The sequence below is a fragment of the Ptychodera flava genome, chromosome 19 (genome assembly GCF_041260155.1).
Source record: "Ptychodera flava strain L36383 chromosome 19, AS_Pfla_20210202, whole genome shotgun sequence".
Taxonomy (NCBI): Eukaryota; Metazoa; Hemichordata; class Enteropneusta; family Ptychoderidae; genus Ptychodera; species Ptychodera flava.
Genome location: NC_091946.1, coordinates 17,744,141 through 17,769,591, shown reverse-complemented (window position 1 = coordinate 17,769,591; position 25,451 = coordinate 17,744,141). Strand labels below are relative to the sequence as shown.

The 25,451-nt window shown below is 38.1% G+C and overlaps 1 protein-coding gene across 1 annotated transcript; it reads left to right on the top strand.

Moving 5' to 3' along the window:
- The first annotated feature begins 5,577 nt into the window (after window positions 1–5,577).
- LOC139118767 (uncharacterized) lies at window positions 5,578–22,449 on the top strand. The gene is made up of 13 exons (XM_070682217.1): window positions 5,578–6,063; window positions 8,502–8,904; window positions 9,887–10,056; window positions 10,496–10,652; window positions 11,349–11,452; window positions 13,057–13,308; window positions 13,879–14,023; window positions 14,506–14,647; window positions 16,775–16,904; window positions 17,720–17,911; window positions 18,796–19,020; window positions 19,721–19,882; window positions 21,356–22,449. Exons 1-13 carry the CDS (start codon window positions 5,944–5,946, stop codon window positions 21,563–21,565), a joined length of 2,412 nt encoding a protein of 803 aa, XP_070538318.1. The 5' UTR covers window positions 5,578–5,943; the 3' UTR covers window positions 21,566–22,449.
- Window positions 22,450–25,451: the final 3,002 nt, after the last annotated feature.

Here is a 25,451-nt window from a genome sequence, read left to right as displayed (position 1 = left end):
GTTAACGTTTTCTTTTCAAACGGCAAATCAAACAGCCGGGGAGTCGCTATTCTGCTTCTTTCAAATTGTAAAAATGTTCTTGTTGAAAGTAAAGTTAGCGACAGCGATGGCCGTTTCGTCTCGATAACTTGTAAGCTCGAGACACAGAATCTCTCAATAGTTGCCGAGAGATGCATGTTTTTTTATAAAGCCAATGATTTGCTGAATTCAATGGAGAAATGTCATACGATGATTGTTGGTGGTGATTTCAATTGCATCTTAAATGCCAACCTAGATAAAAACTCAATTTGTAAGAAAAAAGACACATCAGCGTCAAAATTGAAAAAAGTAATGTCTGAACAAAGTTTGATTGACATATGGAGAGAACTTCATCCCAATTCGTTACAGTTTACTTGGAGAAGACTGACAAACGAGCCCATCCACAGTAGATTAGACATGTTCCTTATTTCGAAACATCTCCAGAGAAATGTCACAAAAGCAGACATTAGACCAGCCGTTGAAACCGACCACATGGCAGTTTCTGTTCAACTGAAACTAGTAAATGAGAAACGTGGCCAAGAACTCTGGAAGTTCAACAAGAGTTTAATTTGTGAAGAGGAGTACAACAACATGATCAAAGAAACCATCGCAAGCACTGCACGCGAATATAAAAATTTCAAACCAGGCATTAAATGGGATCAGATCAAAATTAATATTAAAGAAAAAACTATACAATACTGTAAAAATAAATCAATGAACAAGAAAAACGAGATTAAACATCTAGACGATCAGCTGAAGAAAGAGGAAGAAAGACTGTTAGAGAATCCAACCGATGAAAATATCCAGAGTTATGGCAATACGAAAAAAGAAACTAGAGAAACTGAATGTATGGCTGGCTGAAGGCGCGTACATACGTTCCAGAGTGAAATGGATTGAAGAAGGAGAAAGAAGTACAAGATATTTTTTAGGCTGTGAAAAGAAAAATGCAAAACGAAAAGAAATCACAAGACTTAAAACAGGACAAAATTCATTTGCTACTGAAACAAGCGACATATTGAAAGAAGCTGCCAACTTCTATGAGAAACTTTATGAAGAACAAGAACAAAATATTGACCTTCACGAGTTCCTTGGTGATGTCATAATGCCATCATTATCAGAAGCAGAAAGAGACACATGCGAAGGTCTATTAACAGAAGACGAGTGTCACATCGCTGTTCGGAAAATGAAGAGAAACAAATCACCGGGAACCGATGGCCTAACAACTGAATTCTACCAACATTTCTGGAAAGAAATCAAGACGCATCTCCTTGACGCCATAAATTCAGCTTACGAAGATGGGAAACTCAGTGTGTCACAAACCAGAGGAGTAATTTCATTAATATTCAAGAAAGGAAATGAAGACGATCTGCGAAATTGGAGACCAATAACGTTGCTTAACATAGATTATAAGATTATGGCACATGTACTGGCCAACAGACTGAAACGTGTACTGCCATCTATCATGCACAGAGATCAAACGGGTTATTTACGAGGCCGTTACATCGGCGAAAATGTTCGTATTATTGATGATATTTTTCATTTTACAAAACACTTGAAAAGAAAGGCTGTGCTCTTTTTGTCGACTACGAAAAAGCTTTTGATACTGTCAACTGGAAATATATGCAACAAGTTTTGGAATATGTAAATCTCGGCGTTTCTTTTAGACAATGGGTGAATACGCTCTATGCGTCTGTACAGAGCTGTATAATTTACAAAGGGCATTGCAGTGCTTTCTTCGATTTACAGCGCGGTGTGCGGCAAGGTTGCCCGATATCCGCTCTTCTGTTTCTCCTTGTGATAGAACCTCTAGCATGTAAAATAAGGCAAACAAGCGACATCAGAGGCATCCGTATCCCATTTAAAAGATCAGCTCACATACCAGAGAAGGAAATAAAGATACTACTCTATGCTGATGACACAACGTTGTTTCTTCAAGACTTGCACTCAATCTACTTAAGTCTACAAGTAATGGAAAATTTTAGCAAATGTAGTGGTTTGAAGATGAATAAGAGCAAATCTGAAGCTGTGTGGCTTGGAACCTGCCAAGGCTCAAAGGAAAACATCAGCGACTTTAAGTGGACAACAGAACCTGTCAAAACACTCGGTGTTTATTTCGGATATGATGAAGCGAAGTGCAAGCAGCTGAATTGGGACAGTAAAGTTGCTAAATTAGAATCTGTTTTTAATGCCTTTAAATCCAGAAACTTAACATTGTATGGTAGAATTCTTATTACAAAGTCGTTAGCCTTGTCACAAGTACTTTATTTAGCCTCTTGTATTGCTATACCTGAGGATGTATTAGACACAGTGCAAAACCTGGTTTTCAATTTTGTGTGGAAATCCAGGAAAAGGTGGCCAATTAACAACAGAGTTGCAAAACAATGCTACAACGTAGGAGGTGTCAAATACCCCGACTTCAAAGCACAGGTGGATGCACTTAAGATTATTTGGGTGAAACGTATTATTGGTGCGAAAGATGAAAGCTGGTCATACATTCCATTGTATTATGTATCGCTATCGAATACGACTACGTTATTCCATCAATGTCATATGTCACAAAACTTTGCAGATCACACTGAGAGTTTACCAGCCTTTTACAAGCAAGTTTTGAAATCATGGCTTTTAACAAAGCGTTGTATTCAACCAAATGAAAACGCTTCTCTAAAATGGTCAACGTTTTGAATATCTTCTTTGTAGACAATGGATGTAATAACCTTTTGTTTTAAGCAAAAGCGACAGAGTTCCCTTACAGAAACTTACATGTAAACAAATGTACACAATTTTAACCATAGACCACAGCTGTCTTTCAATATCTCTCAAAAAATGGTGTCACAGAATACAGATTTCACTTGAGGATATTAAACTCAATAAATGTTGGAGTCTAACAAAATCACTGACAAAAGAGTTGAAATTGATAGAATTTAGTTGGAAATTTCTGTCACGAATTATTCCATGTAATAAATTTCTCTACTTTTGGAACAAGAGAACGTCAATGGATTGTAAAGTGTGTAAGGAGGTAAATACCCTCGAACACAGATTTTTACGATGTCAAATTGCTAAAGTTGTCTGGAATAATATAGAATGTATTCTTAGTAAACTTTTGAAAACGCCAATGTACATAGAAGAAAAACACATTGTACTTTATTGTTGTATGAATAATTTTTCTAAAGATGATGAAAACTTTGTTAATTTTCTTATACTGATCGGAAAATGGACTATTCACAAGTATTGGCAAATGGAGAAAAATATTGCAATTGGTGGTCTACTAAAATATGAGCTCACTTGTAGAACTAAATACAATTTTTACTCTGAAATGTACAAATATCCAATGAAATTCATACAGTCCTATTATAAATGTAATTAACTTGCTATTTGAATACGAACTTGATGTTAATGCAAACGTTTTGTTTTCTTTTTGGAAACATATATTTTAATAAAAGATAAAAATAAATAAATAAATAAACTGCATATCAAATTTCAAAGCAATCGGACAAGCGGTTACAGAGAAGAACCTTTTTTTACCAAAAAACAGTAAAATATGCCCAAAAAATACAAATATGCAAATTTCACCACGATTTGAATAAACTTAAGTGAGGTCACCCCAAGTGAACTGCATATAAAATTTCAAAGCAATCCGACGTGCGGTTTTAGAGGAGAAGGCAATTGTTGACGGACGACGGAGGACGACGACGACGGAGGACGACGACGACGGACGACGACGGAAAATCAACCTATTTGATAAGCTCCGCGTCACTGACAGCAGCAGAGCTAAAATGTTCTGGAGGTCTCATGAATGAGATCTGCGTCTGAGTATGACTCGGAGGTTATGAAAAGTCAACCCTGCGTCGATAGAGGTCGCTTTAACCTATGAGTGCTGTAATTTTTCCCACCAAAATTTTAGTGTAGTATTTTCCAAATTTTTATGAATTTTTCTTCAGTTTTTTTGTATACTTTTGGATCAAATGGACATTATATTTCATTTGCTACAGTTTTTTATCAAAATTTTGAATCTGAAAAAATTGAATGGGATGTATTTTATAGAGGCGACAAAATTGACTATTGCGCTCAGAGGGTCTGCAAAATCCTAATTCTCCAAGATATAATTCTTCTTGCGCGAATATACAGTCATCAGATTCAACTTTCGCACTAAGTGTGACATGGCATTTTAAAAAGCAAAAAAGGAATCTGTTATTTTTATGTTAAATTGTAAATGAAATTAAGAAGAATAAAATTAAGAGGAAAAAATGGTAAACTGTGAAATATGATGTTGAATTGTGAAACTTTGAAATTATGAAGTAACAGGTCGAGGTGCAGAATTTAAAAGAGAATGTAGAAAGAGACACAGTGTCCAGTTTTAAAATTGAATATAGAACATTAGTACAGAAAGTCGAGGGAAATGTTCATTTGTAAAATTGAATTCAGAATAGAATATTGATTTTGTAAAACTGAATTCAGAATAGAATATTGAGTTGTAAGTTTGATATTCGGAATAGAATGTTGAGTTGTAAAATTGTATTCAGGGTAGTGAAATAGAAAGTAGTAAGTTTGGCATCAGTTGGACACCATATGATACCTGCTATATGGGAGGTTTTCGCGCCCGTGATCGTTTGTAATAATAAAACAGTACTATTGTTCACTCATCAAATACGAAAAATGTGACCTGAAGAATAATTTATGTTTAAAGATGTTTTCACCGCATAACACGAGCAGCAAACGACACATGCGCGCATATCAGCGCTTAGCGTGCACAGTAAGTTTGTAAAGTGAAACCAGCGCTTTCACCACGCTGAAGATTAATTGATTAATCTGTTCATTTAATTTTTAACAACTTTAAGGGGAGTGCCCAACCTGACAAGGTCTATGTCGGCGTTTCATCGGCTACTTATACAAATAAGGAATGGATTTGAATATAACCTAAGTCCCATTCACGCACACACACTGAAGCGAGTACCCTTCGTTGTTCTGTGTAATTCGTATTTGCTCGTTCATGTTCAATTTGTATTCAAAATGATGATTTCCTTTGATTTTTGGTGTTATAAGAAGAATAAAGGGCTTCGCGCTGATCATTTACGTGTATTTATGGACTCGGGCCAAAAAGAACTCCAAGCCAATGTAGTATTGGGCGCATTGGCGACATGAAAAAAAAAACGAATTTACGTCCGACATGAATTAATTTTTAGAGGAATCAACTCATCACCTTTGTTCATCCTTTTGTCAACCAGAGAGAGAGAGAGAGAGAGAGAGAGAGAGAGAGAGAGAGAGAGAGAGAGAGAGAGAGAGAGAGAGAGATGAAAAAATACGTATAGTGTCTGATATCTTCAGCAAGACTTGGCGACGCAGCTTAAAGAAAATAATTCATCTTCTCCTGGAATGAAAGTAACAACAAAGAAAGCAAACTTTGAGTCGGCAATCGCTTAAAAGTTTTAAGTCACTCTCAACTTATAGTTCACGCACTCTGACCCGTGCTGAACTAACGCTGTGATTGTCATCTCTAGGCTTTCAAGGACCATACCAAAGACGGCAGGTCAGAAGGCCACGAAACCTTGCTTGCGCCCCTTTGTTAATTCGCTCATATCAACGTATGCTTTCTTTTGTGAGATGTCCCGAACAAAGGTCCTGTTTTCAATGCCAGGATTTGTGTACAGTGCTTCTGACAACAAGAGTTTTTTTTTTTTTTCATTGGGAAATAGTACACGGCAGAGACATTGAAACAGGGCGTTCACTTGTGCGTTAAACTTCACCGGTATACTTCATCGATTTTTTCACACATCTCCGTGTAGCCAGCTAGAGACTGGTTTTGGGTCTCGGTGAACAAATTGCGCAAAGTGACGTCAATATCATCGAACTTGGGATGAAGAAATCGCTGTCTCTTTGACGTTGGTAATCAAAGGTCATATATCTAGGTCACTGTACAAGGTCTACATAATGGCTAAGAACGTCAGTTTGACGATAACGACAGTTCACAGCGTTTATGCCTGCAGGGATGCCGGAATTTACCTGAAATTGGTGGCGGATACGGTAGAATCTGACATTATACGGCTGAAGGTAAGGCAAAACATTTATATTACGGGTTACAAAATATGGATAACAAAGCCATGTTCTAGTACTCACCCTCTTCCATTTAAGCTTAAATGATACAGCATAGTCTTGACACATAAAGTTTAAAATGCTTTTATTTGTGAAAAATTTTGTGAAAATTTCAACAGGCAAATTGCCGTGTTAAAGTTCCTTGTTTGTTGTTCTACATGCTTATGTTTTGCGGATAGTGAGCCGTTGGAACATCCGGGATATAGCTGGTCAGTTATACAGGATCGTACTGTTCAAGGTGAACGAAATTCATCGGTGCAGTTCACTGATGAATCTATAATCTTCAACAATAGACACGATATATTCATCGAACTCTGCAAAGCTTCGCGTAATAATCCTTTCTGAATGTACAAACTTCATAAGCTGTACCAACAAATGAATAGCGAGTATTGTACTCTAAATGCCCGACGGGCCCGGGGGTCGTGAAATACATTGTGAAGAGCGTGAGATGTCATACATCCAGTTGGGTCCAATTTATACTCGAGAGAGAACTTCTTAATGACGATTAGATACGAATTCTGCATCCACTCTTTACTGATACTAGCGTTTACAGTGATAAAGTTACTACTACTACTCCTATAATAATAATTACCACTGACGTCAGCTCCATACGCTAAAATTATAGTAGATCTGACAATAGTTCAAAAGGTCATGAACCTTAATGGCGTTGTTTTCAATGCGTTCTTGCTATAAGGTGTTCTATCCATTTAGATCCTCTCTCTCTACTGTCTATGCTTTAACGATAAGCAGCTCTATTTTTCAAACTTGTATCGTTCCTAAATTATACGGCAGCATATGTTGAGATACAGAAAAATATCATATTGAAAAAACTGTTCCCTCAACGATAATAATATTTTGTTGTCTACTAGAGGCTCGTTAACGTCTAAGGATACGCATTTTTTGCAAAGTTGAAAAACATCGTCGAGTTGGTTGTCTGCGTACAACTAAGTTATCGTACGAGGCTCGCCAGAAAACAAGAAACATGTCTTTAACGATAAAACGTGCACCGCTTACGGGTACGCGATACAATGAAAGCATTAGCGTTGCTCGGTTATGTAAATATTTCGTGTACAGTGAAAAATGACACTTGTGACGAGATGCGAAGATATGAGAACATAAATCTGACAGTTGCAAAATCTGTTTATTCTGCTGTTTCATTTTTGCATCGTAACTACATTTTATTGTTTACGAGCGAAAGAGGGTGAGTGAGTGAGTGAGTGAGTGAGTGAGTGAGTGAGTGAGTGAGTGAGTGAGTGAGTGAGTGAGTGAGTGAGTGAGTGAGTGAGTGAGTGAGTGAGTGAGTGAGTGAGTGGGTGAGTGGGTGAGTGAGTGAGTGAGTGAGTGAGTGAGTGAGTGAGTGAGTGAGTGAGTGAGTGAGTGAGTGAGTGAGTGAGTGAGTGAGTGAGTGTGTGAGTGAGTGAGTGAGTGAGTGAGTGAGTGAGTGAGTGAGTGAGTGAGTGAGTGAGTGAGTGAGTGAGTGAGTGAGTGAGTGAGTGAGTGAGTGAGTGAGTGAGTGAGTGAGTGAGTGAGTGAGTGAGTGAGTGAGTAAGTGAGTGAGTGAGTGAGTGAGTGAGTGAGTGAGTGAGTGAGTGAGTGAGTGAGTGAGTGAGTGAGTGAGTGAGTGAGTGAGTGAGTGAGTGAGTGAGTGAGTGAGTGAGTGAGTGAGTGAGTGAGTGAGTGAGTGAGTGGGTGAGTGAGTGAGTGGGTGAGTGGGTGAGTGAGTGAGTGAGTGAGTGAGTGAGTGAGTGAGTGAGTCAGTGAGTGAGTGATGATGAGTGAGTGAGTGAGTGAGTGAGTGAGTGAGTGAGTGAGTGAGTGAGTGAGTGAGTGAGTGAGTGAGTGAGTGAGTGAGTGAATGAGTGAGTAAGTGAGTGAGTGAGTGAGTGAGTGAGTGAGTGATGAGTGAGTGAGTGAGTGAGTGAGTGAGTGAGTGAGTGAGTGAGTGAGTAGTGAGTGAGTGAGTGAGTGAGTGAGTGAGTGAGTGAGTGAGTGAGTGAGTGAGTGAGTGAGTGAGTGAGTGAGTGAGTGAGTGAGTGAGTGAGTGATTGAGTGAGTGAGTGAGTGAGTGAGTGAGTGAGTGGGTGAGTGAGTGAGTGAGCAGCAGTTTGAAAGCAAGGAGAGGCAGAACCAGGAAGGCAGAGGCTATAGGAAGACAGACACACCAAAAATGATAGAGAGAGAGACAGGCAGAGAAATGAAGATAGCGAGATTCTGAGCTAGACAGATAGACAAACACACCGACACAGACAAAGACTATTATACAAAACGAGAGAGTGGTCGACGTGGACAGAGAAAAACACAGAAGAGAGCCTTGATTCAGATGTAGACAACCATAAAACACCTTTCCTACAGTATGATAACATTATCAATGACATTACCTTCAATAATGTCAACAGCACAAGAAAGGATGGCATAAGAGTCCACTTCTACGAAAGTGGGAAAGGGACCCAGTCGAGACGTTCCTTTCTCTGTACAAGGAAGTGAAGCGGAAACGCAAGGAAAAGGAAGGAGGTGATGCTCAAGGAAAGGGGAAGGAGCCCGAAGACACCGGTGACCAGAGGGAGAATAACGATAAGACAGCGAATGGTAATCTGAACGAGAATCATAATCTGAAAGAGAATGATGACGTGAAAGAGAATCATGATCCGAAAGAGAATCATGGTTCGAAAGAAGATAATGGCCAAGAAGAAACAGAAGAACATCTGGAGAAGACTGAAGAAGATAGCGAGGGACTCCAAACTTTCCAAATCAAATTACCGAAAGACTTTCCGGTTGTTGAAACACGAAAAATTGAAATTGGTGAGTCAGATCCAGAGTGAAATACTTTTCAAGTTCTCTTTCAAATGCAAGGTGCGCGTGGTCATAAATTTGCCGCAGTCTTTCGGCCTAGGAGGTATACGATAATTGGCCAGGCCAAGATTAACTTGTTTCCTGTTCAGTTTCTAACAGAATTTATTTCGTGTGTGTGTTCTGTATGAGACTGTCGAAAGAAACCGTGTTCAGATCAGTGACATGTTTCCACTAATGACGGTTCCTTTGTCAGGAGATTTTCATTAAGGTAGTATGTGCCTAAAACTTAGAAGACTTAAAGGGACAAAGTCGGTCATTTTTCATGAATTTTGTTTGATGCAAGATACTTCTTATATTGTTTGACATGTTGAAAGATACTGAATAAATGGATGACCATGCATATGTTCGACCCCGGTTTTAGACAAATTAAATGAAACCATCACGAAAATGAATTAATGGTCATGACCATTAATCATTTTCGCGATGGTTTCATGTATCGTGTTTCATGTATCGCATGCGTTGCATGATAAATTGTAATCCTTCTCATTAAATATACTAATGACTGACATGAGCGAGTTTGGGAGATCTGTTCAAGTAGTACTTGCCTCGAAAGTGAAATACTCAAGCTTTTGCCAAAACTTCCCTAAAAATATTTTACCCTTCACTTTCAAATTGAAGAATTACCCAATATTTATAGATATTTCGAGTCCAAAATGGCCGCCATCACTGTGTTTAGTCTATGAGGGAAATACAATACCCGATTTTCCTCAAAACGAAGCTGGCAAAACATTTTTCTTTCTCCATAATTCATAATCTTTAATCTTCAAAATTAGCCCCAACGAGTCGTAGGCCAAACGAATATTGTAAATGTTTGAAAGTCAAAACATCTGCCCCGAGGTATGTTCTACCTTAAACACTCTTATTCGAAAAGGAGATCTTCCGACAATATATAAACCCATGAATTTCTTAATCTTCTCTTCTCGCTGCTTAGGGCATGATCATTCAAGATTTGTCGACGGTTGGCTGATTGGGAGAGTAACCCTGAAGGATTCTGACGGAACTGAACTGCACTTCAAGGGGCCGAGCTCTTACGGTGACTGGCACAGAGGAACGCTAACGCTCATGCGCACTCCGGACCACATCACACGTGATGCAGAGTCGGTTAGTTACACCTAATCACCTTCGATGCTAAGAAATATACTTAGACGTTTGACAGGCCGATTCTTATTTCACATACAGCTGTCGACTAATAAGGCTGGCGTCTGAAAAGAGACAATATGCGTAGATTCAAAAGATCTATGAGGACATTTGACGACGTAGCCGCAAAAAGGTTTAGATTTATCTTCATTTTTTTCACCTTTAAATAACATTTGAACAACATTCTTTTGCGAGTATTGATATATACTTCATGTGAATGTTTTGCTTCGAGATTTGCTATCATTTTGCTCTCACATCGCAAAGACATTTCGTAAATTTGAGATACATGACTGTGCTTATTTGGACTGTAATTACATTCTGTATGTGATTCAAACACGAAGTAAATGTGTATGCATTCTTTCATTACAAAGCCAGATTTTTGCAAAATAATTATTTCTCTCAGATTGTACGCCACCGTTTTGTGATGGGTCCAATATTGGGATACTGCGGAACAAAGGACAGAAACTACCAGCTGTGTTGTCTGGTTGCTACGGAAGGCCAAGATGAAGGATTACCGCCATTGCATTATAAAGTTACCAAAACTAGAGATGGCCAAGAAGGTGAGGGACCTCCTTTTGTGTCTTGCCTAATTTCGTAAAGTCATGTCGGACATCGGAACCTCCCTTTAAAATGGCGCGAAGCTATAGCGGCGTTCATTGTTTAAGTGGTCGCCAAACAGACAACACGCGGGCAAAAACGCAGACAGACTGTCAAAGGTTGAGATCAGTTTGTGTAATTAATGTTAAGCAATCAAACATCATATCGTACTGGTCAAGTGTTTGACTTGGAGGAGAACTCCACCACGGTTCCTATAGAGGGACCGTGACTCCACTAATGCGAGAACCTGGGATTGAAAATTGCGGCTTTAAACATCAAAACTAATACATGATTGTCAGGCTATTGTCATGTTTCCTTATGTAAAGGTTTAGTGTCTTCCCACAGGGTATTGCAGGCTTTGCTCGTCTGGTCGTTAGCAGCTCATAAGGTAAAAGTCCGTATTTTACCTTATTAGCTGCTAAATAGTTATTTGGTCAGGTCGATAAGCCCCAGCGGTGGTGATCAGTACAACAAATTAATGAAGGGGATTAGGCAAGGTAATTAAGAGATATGAACTGTTTTCGTTGAAATACTAATGTGAGATTCTGGATATTTGTCCCCGAGTCGCATTCTAGCTGCAGCAATTCTGAAATCATCAATGTGGTTTTTTTTACCGGTTATGGATATTCATTTTCATGTATGCTTTGACTTAACTTTAGTCATCGTCGAAGGAAGGACAGCGTATCTCGCATCACCCCTTGCGGTATCTGGCGATTACAAGCTGTGGCGATACGATTGGAAAGTGCCCAGACACAGGAATCAGGTAAATGTATAGTCCATGTACACAACATGATGGTGGCTAGAGGTAAATGTATACTTCGTATACACAACATGATGGTGGCTCGAGGTAAATGTATACTTCGTGTACACAACATGACAGTGGCTCGATGCTTGGTCCAAGCGTGATCATAATAACGGCACGAGTGACTAGGCCGAACAAAAAAATTGTGCTGTTCCGATAACCGACCTACCCTATTTTTACCTGCCGACCCTAAACTTTTTAGAGCTACGTAAACACGGAAAAAAGAGAGAAAAAAACCCATAAATCACGCGTTCGTTACTTGGCATTTGATTTTTGCTTGAACGAGATGTATTTTATGTTTTTATTCCTTTTATATGTATGATACATTTTTCTCGAAATGTTGTGGCCAGTTGATCGCCCTGAACACCTGAAAAATTCATATTTAAAAATAAACATATTTTGGAAAAAATCCTACCTACCCTATTTTTGAAAACCATGTTATCGGAACAGAAGAATTTATTTTTTTGGCCTGATATTGTCAGTTACGGTTCATGTAGTCGTAGTCTTTGACAATGATTTCATTACTTTTATTCTAGAAAAGGAGCATTTTTAGCTGCTATTACATATCGCTCAAATATGTCGAATATGCAGAGAATTTTAGCTTCACAAGAACGCATTTTTTAGACCGTGCAATGTTACGAATTCTAGTCCGGAGTAATATCAGTCGTCCAACAATAACCTTGAACGTGACACAGTTGTGGTCCGTGTCGACAAATTGAACGCTGAATATTTCGACATAGTTATCGGAGCTTAACATGAAAATATTTACAGAAAGGAAAAATAAAACTATGAAAAATAAATGTTAGAAGTTAAACGTAACTAACTCATAAGACGATACAAACAATAACACGATTAGAACTCATATGGGATAATTGGATAGTGAAGTAATGTCTGTTTCATCTGCAAATGTTATACAATGCAAGATCCGAGGTACATGAATATTCCACATTGATTAAGGGTCATTAGCATAGAATTTTAATACCGAAACAATGCTCATTAATGTAATCTGCATATTTGAATATAATTATACCTCGTATCTTGCACTAATAGGCAAATGTAAGCTCATCTGCTTTTCTTTTTCAGTTACGCACTTGTTTTTTATGATTAATTTATATTATTGCAAGATTCAGCTATAGGGCACCTAGCACTTTTCATAAATTTGAAAAATATGGAGATCCAATTATCCCAAATTAATTCCAATAGTTAACTGTAAAATGTATGCATTCAGGTGTTAAAGAAAACCAATTATCTTGCAACAAACACTTGATTTGACACATTGGGTGGTAACTTTTGTCCTGATTATGGTATACATGTACTTGTTTTATTCAAAGACTACGTCGAAATACTTGGCCATAGATGTTTGTCAATACAGTCTATATTATGTGTAATATCGGTAGGTTTTTTCATTTGTCAAATATTGTCAATAATAACACAATAGGCCTAACATCGCATATTGCAAATGGTGAGTCATCAAAAAGTTACAGATAAGTCCCTGGGAGTGTAAATCATGGAATGTTTGCTCTTAATATATTTCATCCCATTGCAATTTAATTATTTTTCTGAAGGACTATGTTTGTAGATACACCCTTCCCGACAACCGATCATTTATGTGTCACATTCCGTCATTCAACACGTATCCACGCATCGTCTTTGGAAGTTGTGCCGGCCTCGAAACCCAAGAGGAAATACGTGAGGCGAGTGACAGTAATGTCATGTGGATCCACATGAGACTTGAACACGCTAAGAAACCGTTTCACATTTTGATATTGGGCGGTGACCAAGTCTATGCTGATCCGATAATTGTAAATCTGAAAAAGGTAAGGCAGCGCCCTCTATCGCTATCTCTGCATTAACCAGTGTAAAGTATATACGAAATTTATATATGTAGAAAATCACAATTTCGGTGTAAAGACAGGCGTAATTCCCCGACTGCATTTGTTGTTTGGGGAAACACTTTCGGAAATCTCATATTTTTCTTAAACCGACCGAAAGAACCAATAATCTACCAGGCTGAGAGTGTCGATCACTGGCATCGTTCAAGCGTCATGACTTGTCAAGTTGGCGGTGAAACAAGGTATGCATGAGTGTCGAACACCTTTTTTGCATTGCCAGAAATACACTTCTATTTCCCATTGCCGAAGGTAGAGTAATTAAACCAGATATACATTGACATCATCATCATTGCGACTAGTTTACTTTGAAAAATTTCATGGACATCAACGACAGTCGCCGTTGGTGGAATCAATGATATTCCTGTTGAGTTGCGAATTTGACACAGCGCGTAAAAAATAAGCCTGTGGTGCCGAGAACTTGAGACAAAAAGAGCGTGCAGAACAATTGAATTACACTACTAAACCTTTCCTTTTGATTTCATTTCTATGCAACAGGAACGTAAAGCGAGGGGCATTGACGAGACAGACACCACCGGCTTGCTGGAGGAAGCCAGGGCCAAATACTTCGAGTTGTACATCAGTCGTTGGCGACAACCAGAGCAGGCATGCATGTTGTCAAGGATACCATCCTTCATGATGTGTAAGTTCCTTAACCTTAACAGGGCGCAGTTTAACATATTTTATACCTGTGGTCATATTTCTCAAAATCTATTATTAGTGTACAAGTACAAACGATTAACTTGCTAGTTATCAGAACTGAAAGTTTGCATTTCGATGTCACTGAAAATTGACAATTTAATTTATTATATATCTGTACAATGTTTATTCCTCTTCACATATTGTAATACCATGCCGCACACGTCAACAATTTGAAGCACTTACATTGGTCAATTAGGATCACATGGCTGGTCATCAATACTCTATACACGGGATGCTGTCTGCCCATGAATGAGTGTAAATTATACAAAAGCGCCTTGCCCGTCAAATTTTGCTTTTCTTTTCACAAATAGACTGCAATTGTCAGCGCGTCGCCTTTTGTTCAGTAATGCTCTTAACAATTCTGATTTATACTTTAAGACTTGGGAAATTAAAGCTTCTTGGCTATTTTGTATTATCTTTCAGGGGATGACCATGATATTTTCGATGGCTGGGGGTCATTCAGGGAGATCACCCCGTTCATGGAGGAAACGTACAAAGCAGCGCGGGAGAATTTCAATTTGTTTCAACTCCGCGGCTTGAGACGGGAAGCGGCGGTTCAACCTGGGTAATGAAAATTTAATTTGTTTTCCTCTGATACTGAGAGTATGCGTGCCTCTATCGGACGGTAACCTATAGATTGGGAATTCTTAGGGGCGCTCTGCTAGCTAACTCTGAACCTAAAAGCTATCTGATTTACTAAAGATTAAAGGATGTATGTGTCAATTCCAATAACATTCACTGCTGTCCCTATAAGCGGTGAAAATGTGAAAGTTCAACGTCGAGCCTTAACAGTTGATCATAAAAGTGATTGTCTCGGAGATAGTATTGTGTTAATTTCAATAGGTCAAGCGTGGTTTCTTTATCTGGCTTTTACACGCGTCTTCATTCTAGTTTCTCATTTCACTTTATCGTGTCTTAAAGAGGCACTCCCACTTGGTAACATTTTTAAAACACATTTTTGTAAAGCCAACGGTCGATATTTGACATGGCGACTGCTCGCGGATCGCGAGATATCGATAAAAACATGTCCTCAAAAAAGTTAAAGTTTGAATTCCGGTGGCCCACCTTAATTCAGCTTCCGAACATAGAACGTTCGGCACTGGGGCCATTGTCAACTAAGCTATGGAGTACGAGTCTACGCCGACGCTGCTGTACGCCACAGCAGTACCACTCGCGTCGGAGAGCGGTCATGTCCCATGGGAGAAAGCCGAGTCTTACTGACTCGACAAAAACACGAAAAACAATTTTTGCTGATTCCACCAGATATGGCATAGGTGACTAGCACAGAAAGGTGCGGTTGATACATAGTATGCATAGTGGCCGCCGCGTGGTGTGCGCGCATACCACACGCGGCGGCCGCTATGTATCGAACCACGCGTAACTTTGTGGCAGACGACAAAATGTAGTCATCAGAGGCAACTAATATTTAGACGTAAAAACTGATATCTATGTGGTATTGTTTAAAAATTTTATACAACTGATGAGAATAATGAAAACGACAAAAACTAAGGAGAAGTTTTAAACAAGAATTACCAGAGGTAAAGGCAGTGATAATGATGTATATAAAGTCATCGCAGTAGAAGGTAATTTAATTGACCATGTTCCGAACCGCGCGTGACATTCCGAGATATCGCGAGAATATGTGGTTCGCAGTGGACGCGTTCTCGCAACACAGGACAAACTGCGTAAAACAGGACAAGTCGCTAATTACGTTAAACACTGCATAAAATATATGAAGTTGCAACCTTTGCTCAGTTCTGCACTTTTTCTAGTTCCATACAAAGTTTGACTTGTATTACTAAGCTGGAAACCTGTTTCTACGGGCATGTATTAAAGTCTCGCGAGATCTCGCAATCAGCGGAAAATCGTCTATTGCGTCATTCGAACGTTTTTGGACTCCTTAGAATATCGTTAATCAGCACAACAACACACTTTCGGGGGATTTCGGGTCATAACCAGAAACGATCGTAAAACTTCGGGATGCGAAAAATACGCTCGGGAAATGACATGTTTTATCGATATCTCGCGATCCGCGCGGAGTCGCCACGTCAAATATCGACCGTTGGCATTAAAAAAATGTGTTTTAAAAATGTTACCAAGTGGGAGTGCCTCTTTAAGGTAGAACGCGCCTCGGGGAGAAATATTCAAACTCTCAAACTTTTACAATTTTCTTCTGATCTACCAATTATAGGGGCTCACTTTAAAGCTCTCAGCAAAAGAAATATTTTTACTGTCTTAGTTTTTCGAAAATCGAAAAAAATTATTTTTCTCCATAGAGTTAACACGAGTATGGCGGCCATTTTGAATTTCAAATATAGGTTAATTTTAGGTTATTTGTTTCTCTAGTGTAAAAATTTGAACGGTGATCCCTGATTTTTGTACTTGATTCGATGAGAGAATGGTTGAAAGTATCATTGAGGAAAGTTTGAGCACACTTTCAAGGCACATACTACCTTTATTTGTACGACTTGATCAAAGTAGAAATTTGAATATTTGAAGCAGCACTTAGTGATATAAAACAAGCGCGGTAATTAAGCATGGAAAAACCGGTGTAAGACGTAAAGTCATGTAGTATGAGTGTTGACTAGTATTTGATGCATTCACTGTAACCTTCCGCTCTATTTGCAATGGTGAATCATTGACCATACGCCGTTTCAAATATCTAGTAGAATTTTTTGTTTGGTTCTTCCAGAAATAATCGCATATATATCGGAAGACACTCTATGCAGTGGATTCATCCACCATTTGTTGGCGAAAGTGACCCAAACATTGACCAAGGTCCCTTCTCCTACATCGTCACGTTTGGTGATGTTTGCATCATGGTAAGTAAAACTGCTTGTCTCGAATGATGTAAACCTGACTACATAAATAAATAAATAAATAAATAAAAATAAATAAATAAATAATAATGATAATAAATAAATAATACTAACAAATAAACAACAAACAGACATGTCAAACAAATAAATAATACATAATTCAATGAATGAATGAATGAATGAATAGATAAATAAGACATGAGATCTTACATACTCCAAATTTGGGTGTAAGCCGTGAAAAGAAAACGCCTGATTTGGTATTAATAATACCATGATAATAAAATGATGATCCATTCAACTAGTAGAATCAATAAACACACTCATCAATGTCCAAGTAGTTTCTGTGCTTGGTCAGAAATTTCTGCAGTGGGTTTATTGCATGTTGTTGTTGAAGAATTTCTGTAGAGTAGTTCACGTCTTTTGTCAAGAATTCATGTATTGAACGTAGAAGATAAGCAGGACACGCCTGGGACAATCCAAGAATGTGTTGAATTCTTCAGACTGAGCTGATTCGCAACTGTTAAAGTAACACACTCTCACTGAGTATGACAATATTTCACCAACTTGAACTTTGATGACCGAAAGAGATCGACTGTGCTCGGCTGAACTTATATTCGGCAATGAGGTCGATCGCTCTAGCTAGGAAACACTCATCAGTATTATTTGGAAGTGTAGGGGTGGGAATCACTGGAATCAGAGGAATCAGGCCTTGATATCGATGGGGTTTTACAGCGACTTGTCCTTATCGCGACTCGTCACGGTTGAACAACAGACAAACACTGGTTAACCCAATCTTAATGCGTCCTTACTTTTACCAGGTGTTGGACAATCGGTCTGAGCGGAAAATTGACCAAGCAATGAGTGACGAATCCTGGCAGGAGTTCGTAGACGTTTTGAAAGCCCTGCGCGGATTCAAGCACATCTTCATAGCAATTTGTGTGCCTCTGATTTATGCAAATTTCCACTGTCTCATGACCCTCATTAAAAACGCACCAGTCGAAGAGATCAGGGTAAGTGTCTCCTTGTAGGTCTGTTAAGCCACACTCGACTTTGTAATGGAATCGTCAACAAGAGAGTAACTCAATACATAGTCTTCCAAGACTGACGAATGACCAACAAATGTGAGTGAATGCAGAGGTGCATAAGTGAGAGAGTGAGTGAGTGGGTAGATTTGCAGGTAATTAAGTAAGTAAATATGTGAGTAAGCAGTCAGTCAATGTGTGACTTAACTCACAAACTGCTTCTCATACTTATAAAAGCAAAAATTAAAGAACTAAAATGAAATGTTTTCCATGCCATTTATCAGCCTGTACAGATGAACTTAATGCCTGATTGAAAAAACTGGGCTCTGCCGTGCTATTCAATGCAAGAGACGTGACCCGCTGTCATCATGTACTTTCTTGTAAAGGGGAGAGGTTGACTGTAGCCGTTTTACCATTTTTTTCAATTTCTTATAAGAATGCGCAGTCTGTCGTTTGCGATGTCGACTGTGTTTGTAAAGAAGGCACGCCTGAAGAGTACATGGACACCCCATTCGAAAGAACTAAGCGCCTGTCTATAAATGACAATGTACTTCCTACCACCTAAGACAATGTTTAATGGTCGAATGTTCTTCGGTCTTATGCAAAGGACACCTTTCTAACAACAAAAGTCAACTCCTCTCTCAGTTATGGACTTTCGGAATGTTTATATCGCCTCTAAATCGCTCGCCTTTGTTCACGTAAAACGTCATGCAATAAAACAATGATGATTTTTTAAAATCATTTTCAAGCAAGCTCTTTCAGCTGCTGATTTAGTAAATTGCCTGTAAAACCTTTTTGGTCGAGGATTGCGTATAATGCCTTTAAAATTGTCATTTTATTTGATTTATATATATATTTTGTCTGGTCTTCAGAATCTTGAAGATGACATTATCGACCACTGGGGATCGCCACACCATGACTACGAACGAAGAAGATTTTACAAGACGGTGTTAGATTTCTGTAAAGAAACGAACACACGAGTCACCGTACTGTCCGGAGACGTTCATGTTGGCTGCTGGGGCAAACTGAAGTCAGATAGCGGCATTTCCATGGATATGGTGACGTCATCGGCACTGGTGAACAAACCCCCTCCGCTGGTAAGCTTGTCTTTGTTTTTATTTTTCAGGTCCATGATTTTATGAAGGGTAGGAATATCGATAAGTGTATAAGAAAGTTAACAAATTTGAAGTTGAGAAATATCTTGTTTCCATTGTAGCAAGTCAGACTCTCTTTCTGCACACTTTTTCGCATAAACCTTCCCTTAAAACGTTGTTTATTTTACAAAACCAACTAGTTCGGCTCATTCAAATACTAGAAAATGTAAACTTTCGTTGCACATACACTACGATTTACACAACTACTTTAATCTCGAAATTTATCTGGTAGATTTTTCACTTCGATCTGTCATATGAAATTAATCATCAATTTCATAGTGCAAATTCATTTATATGCGCCTCACAAGTGAAATACTGAAATATTTGCTCAAACTTTCATATCAAGCAATATTTCAAGCACTCTCTTTCAAAATCAAAATCAAAATCGGGGGTCAACGTGCAAATTTTGCTACTAGAGAATAAAATTACCCAAGATTTACCGATATTTGAAATTCAAAATGACCGCTGTCCCTGTATTAATAAGACGATAAAAAGTTTTCTTACATCAAGAATTTTAAATTGAGTCGCCACAAGTGGTAGATCAGAAAAGAATTGTAAAAGTCTGAGTCCGAATATCTGTCCTTTAGCCGCATTCTACCGATGAATTTGCCTGAATTGAATACTTGTCCATCGTACCTTATAGATCAAGTTCTTATTTGAAGCACTATCTAGAGATGAGAGGTTCTACCTGCCCAAACACGGTAAAGTCAAACTGTGGTTGGACGAAGTTGATGACGTCGACAAGACAAAAAGGGTGATTGCACGTCAGAACTTTCTGGAACTCGACCCAGAAGAGACAGAGAAGGTGAGCATACATACAATCAATGTCATTGCATAACAATCCCTAGGCGACGCCAAAGACAATCATATGGTACAGTTACCTCAAAATTGTGTAAAGAGAACTTGAAAATTGGAAATGTCTATTTTGCTGTAGTTAATTGCTACTAAAAACAAACAAACAAACCTATCTCTGAACTTTTCTCCAGATCTCATGCCCAAATATAACCTTGTTGTGTTACTTTGTGCAGAGATATATATAGAGAATGAAAGATCTGTCGCTAGAGGGCGCTAAGTACATACAACTTGTCCTAAATGAACAAAAAGGAACGGAGTCTCGGTCGGTGTTATGTTTTTATGATCCCAAATTATTTCACATATACGTGGAAGGTAATGATGTCGTGGTATATGATTAAACTTAATCGACAGTATAGAAAATGGTCACCGTCCAGTCGACATCGTTCAAAGCCCAGGAAAAGCAAATTTAAAATGACCCTTGCAATAATTTAATGTGGTCTTGGTTTTTATAAAAGATGAAATTTATTGTTCTGCCGATGATAAACTCAATACAACATAAACCGTAACCAACAAGCCAGTAGGGAAACACACTTCTAATGATACATATTTCTCTTAAATATTTCTGGTCGTCAACAAATGTTTCGAAAATTTCCAAACACACAGGTAAAATAAAATAATTGGTTGATCCTAAATTTACACTGCGTTGTCAAATTATGTTATTTAAACAGTTACATCGTTTTTCTTCGGAGTATCTGGCAATATATAATAGACTTATAGTACTATCGGCAAAACCACCTGTTGATTTCTGTCTTTTCTGAACCCGTTTAAAAACAGTCTTCGCATTCTTTTGATAAAAGTAGTTGGCGCCTCAAAACTGAAAGACAAACTTTTGCTCAAACTTTCTGCGAGGGCACTAAAGCTTATCAGTTCCCTTTCCAAATGAAAAATAAAATCAGGGATCAATATCTATTACCAGAGAAACAAATTAACCAATATTTACCAACACTTGAAATTCAAAATGGTCGCTGCCCTGTATTAAATTTCTGTGGAAGATAAAATTATTGATTTCTACAAATATAAGCTAGTAAAAACATTATTTACTCAATAAGCTTAAAAATAAGTGGTAGTCCAAACAAGTATTGTGAAAGTCCTAACATCTATCCCTGGGATGCCTTCTACCTTAATTGTAGAAAGGTAGTGGACTCCAACGTTTGAAGGTCAAGTTATCCGTACCAAATCTTCATAGAAAAATTGACCCTTATTTACCAGCCAACTGTCCAAATAAACTAAAGCAGATTCGTTTGACAGGAAATAATGGTAAGGCATATGGAATTTATAATTTTTAAGGGATAGGCCTATATTGATTATTAAGTGTTGAATCACGTATTGAAAGAGGAAACATGGTTATTGTTATGGCATACTTCCAGCGCTAAGACATCTTTCTATTACATTTTCAAAAGTGTGTTTGTTTTCCCTCTTATAGGGAGAGTACACGGGACGATACCGTGCCGACTTCGTCAAGAAACCTTCCGAAATCTTCGAGAAATCCAAACCAAAGAAATTCATACTCAAGAAGCCGGAGATATTTGGAAGAATCATCGAAAGCACCGCAGTCGTAGTTGAGCAAGAACCAAAAACTACCCAAGACCCAGTGTCTGCAGATAATCCACAGAATGCTGGTTCAGAAAAGTAGCTACTGTTATTAGCGTTTAACCTTTCAGGTGTACCAATATCCTGTTGCATCTAAGTGGTTGAACGGTTTGAGTTTGATGAGCATCATGGTAGAATGCACCTCGGGGCATGTATTCGAACTTTCAATTTTCTACAATTCTTTTCCGGTCTATCGATTTTGTTGGTTCATTTGAAGCTCTTGCAGTAAATGATGCTTCCACGGCCTTGTCTTTGAAAAAGCGGAAGTTTTATTTTTTCCCAAGAAAGCTAACACATGCATGATTGGCGGCCACTTTGAATTTAAAATGTCGGTAAATGTGAGTAGTTTATTTTTCTGGAGGCAAAATTTGCAGGCGACTCCTGATTTTTATTTTCGAGTCTGAAAGAGGCTGGTTTAATATTTTCTTGAAGAAATTTTTAACAACAGTATTAGTCTTTCAGTTTCGAGGCCCGCTTCTTTTCGCTATAATCTTCACGTGTTTGTAATCACGGTCCGTTAACTCAGTGTTATAGTTTATTATTATTTTAATATAAACGTAATCATTTCAAATGTATAATTTAATTGTCAAATTGCAATACAATACATCAACATGAAAAGTCTTATGAAATTATTACCAAAGCATTATCGAAAAAAGTTACGATTGATCAATAGTATTATGATATTATTTACTTGTACTTTCATGCATATTATTCACTTAGAGTAGAAATATTTTGAAAATGACAGTACTGGAATTTAGACAGCAGAGCGAAAGGTGATGATGAAATACAAAAGACGAATGGCTGTGTACAAAGCTTCGATGTAGCATGCGGATTCATTTTAGCCCCTCAAGTTCTGGAATTCTTGTCCTTGTATTTAAGTTCCCCGATTTTTCTTTTAAATTAAACGTTGGTCTGAATTAAAATGCCTTTAGTGTTAGTAAATTGTTGGTCTTTCGAATTGCGATTTACAGTTTATTCCTATGAGCGACCTTATTACTTCAAGACGGCTTAACAGTGCTCAACAGTATTGCATGTACTAGCGATCTCTGCAAGTCAAACTTTTACGAGGCATGGTCAATTACATATCCGTGCATAATGTGTAACATTTATTTGATACATGAAGTTATGTAGACGTCAACGGAAGGCGGTTAACTGCTCTTTTGAGAGGGCAATTTTTTAATCTGACCCCAAATTTGACAGAACTGATTCGAATTTGCACATGTATTCACAATTTCATAAATAATATATGTGTAGTGCATAATGAATTACTTTAAGGAACCTTAGACCATTATCCGGTTACCAATAGCCCTGACAGCTGTGAGTTTCCGATTGATTACCATTGTTCCTAAAACCTCGAATAGCAAATTTAAATGTTATACCGACCCAATATGTGATTACTGTTAACCCACTATGTGATACATAGCCAATAGAGTGTACTTTTAACAATTGCAATGGTTCGTTCGTACAGGCGTACAGGGGAGAATTTCATGTCATGATAGACAGAAAAATATTGCTTTCGGAAACGGATAACGAGAGTCAGTAATTGTGACTTACACGTCTATAATTTTATGGCCAGGTCATATAATGGTGTCACTATTACTTTTACATGCTATGATCTTGACGTTCAGCTTCCCATTTAAAGGGACAGCGTCGTTGCCTTTTCAAATTCTTTTCGGTTTTTGTTTCATAAAACATGTTTAATAAAACATGTTGAGTTAGATCGATCATCAAAGCTCTACTAACACCTCGCCTAAAATATGGTATGTACATATACTGATAACATAATGTAATAAAGTGTGCCATCGAAATATTTATTGGTTATATGTTTACAAGAAGGGATAGTAGAGATGTGACGACTGCAAATTTAGCTAACATTAGCTTCATTGTATAATGAGCAGAGCGTGAGTAGTTGTTCTCATGAAACAAAAGTTACCAAAACAATTTAAAGAGTTAACGACTTTGTCTCTTTAATGAACTTCTCGCACTTGGGTTTAGTTAGTATCGTTTGAGTTGTAAAATTGTCAATGAATTTATTGTGGGATATTTTCAAAACGTGGTCAAACAGTGTCTGAACGATATCTTTAGTACAGTCTTGACAAATCCAACATTTACTATTTTCATACATCGATTCGCTAAAATATGATTCCTAGGCAAATGTTTTACCAAGGTAGATAAGGTATACATGTTACAAAATGGTTCATAGCAATCTAATGGATACCAGAACGTTTTGGGCACGGACACATTGAACTTAACGGCACTGACGATGTAGTAAAGCATCCACAACACTGTAAGACTTGGTGATACCGAAGGCCAGTTCAAAAAAGTAAAGGACTGGATATTAAAATATACAAACTTCTTTTACTTAGGAGTAGGTAGTTTGGTAAAGCATTGCCCATGATACCTTTCGGGGATAGTTTTTCATGGTTTAATTCCTGATATAGCCCATGGCGGTTATTTGTTTTCGCCATGGATGCCCTAAAATGTTTCACCAAGTCTTCTTTATAGGTCAACTGCAGAACACAGTCACTCCGAAAGTAACAGTGGTCTAAAAGCAACAAAGTCAAAGAGAACCATATAGAATCTCTCTCTCTCTCTCTCTCTCTCTCTCTCTCTCTCTCTCTCTCTGAAATTGCATAATCGTGTCACAGAAGTCCATGAATACTTAGGAAACGGCATCGAGCAAAGATCTCTTTTGTTGTTGCAAAATATTTGGATTGTAACACGGAGAATAGTTGCAAGTAAAACAATATTCGGCAAACTGTCTATGCAAACCATCAACAATGGTATGGTTGCCTGTCTTCCATCCATTTGTCATCCGGAGTTTTGCCTATCAAAATAGGAGGTATAATTAACGTTCGTACAATGCACTGGTGAGTTTGTGTTACGTTCACATTGCAAAATTGGGTCGGCCCCGGGCAGGCCTAGGTTATGAGTCGACTCAAAATTGTCAATGTGAACGCGCTAGATCGGCCCAGGGCCGGCCTAGTTTGGACCCGGCAAGAAGCGGGTCCACATTGACAATTTTGAGTCGACCCAAAATCTGGCCGGCCCAGGGCCGACACAAATTATTCATTGTGAACATGATATTACATGTATGATAATTGCTGGAAGAGATACCCGTAAAGACGTTATTGTCATATTTAATTTAAAATTTGGAAATCAGACTAATGGGTGTAAAGCAACATGATTCCATCATCAAAATCTATCCTTCATAAGCAGATTAAATTAAGTATCAAACATCAATGTCATGAAGGTAACGATAATTTCATAAATATACCTTTTACAAACTTCATTTAGTTGTATAGAAATAAGTACAGCAAGGTTGAACTTTGTTCTCTGGACAGGCTCGTATGTTAAAGAACTTCAAACTTTAGGAGGAAAAATTATCCTATCTTGATATTACCCGGCGCCTGCAAAAGTTTTGCTCATCCATTTGCAAGGCTCCTTTCTTTCCAGGAATTGAGATCCATGGAAACTGCAGGAAAAAAATTGAAGGAGTATGCTAAATTGTGCAAAAGAGATGAGTTTGAAAATGACAATCTGCACATCATTTCCTGGTCAATTTTTTTAAATCACGGAAATATACTCCTACCCGCCAGTCACTCAACAAATGTGAGTGGCTGTGTCCAACTCTTCATTTCAATGCACTACACCTTCTACAACAAATTATCGACCCGATGTTACAGGTGATGTCACTATACTTCTATTTCTAGCAGAACGTAAACTTCATGCAGTGAAATTGAGAAGGGAAAAAAATGTATATGATAAGTATTATCAAGTTTTTTCCTGCCAGTATTGCCAGACCACTTCAGTATGAAATTACTGCCATTTTTTTCCGCTGACTGAAAAACACTTCATAGAATTTTGTGGCTAGGAGGAGCAAAGTCTTTTAATTTTACTGATATCATATTGTGAATCATATAGGTCCT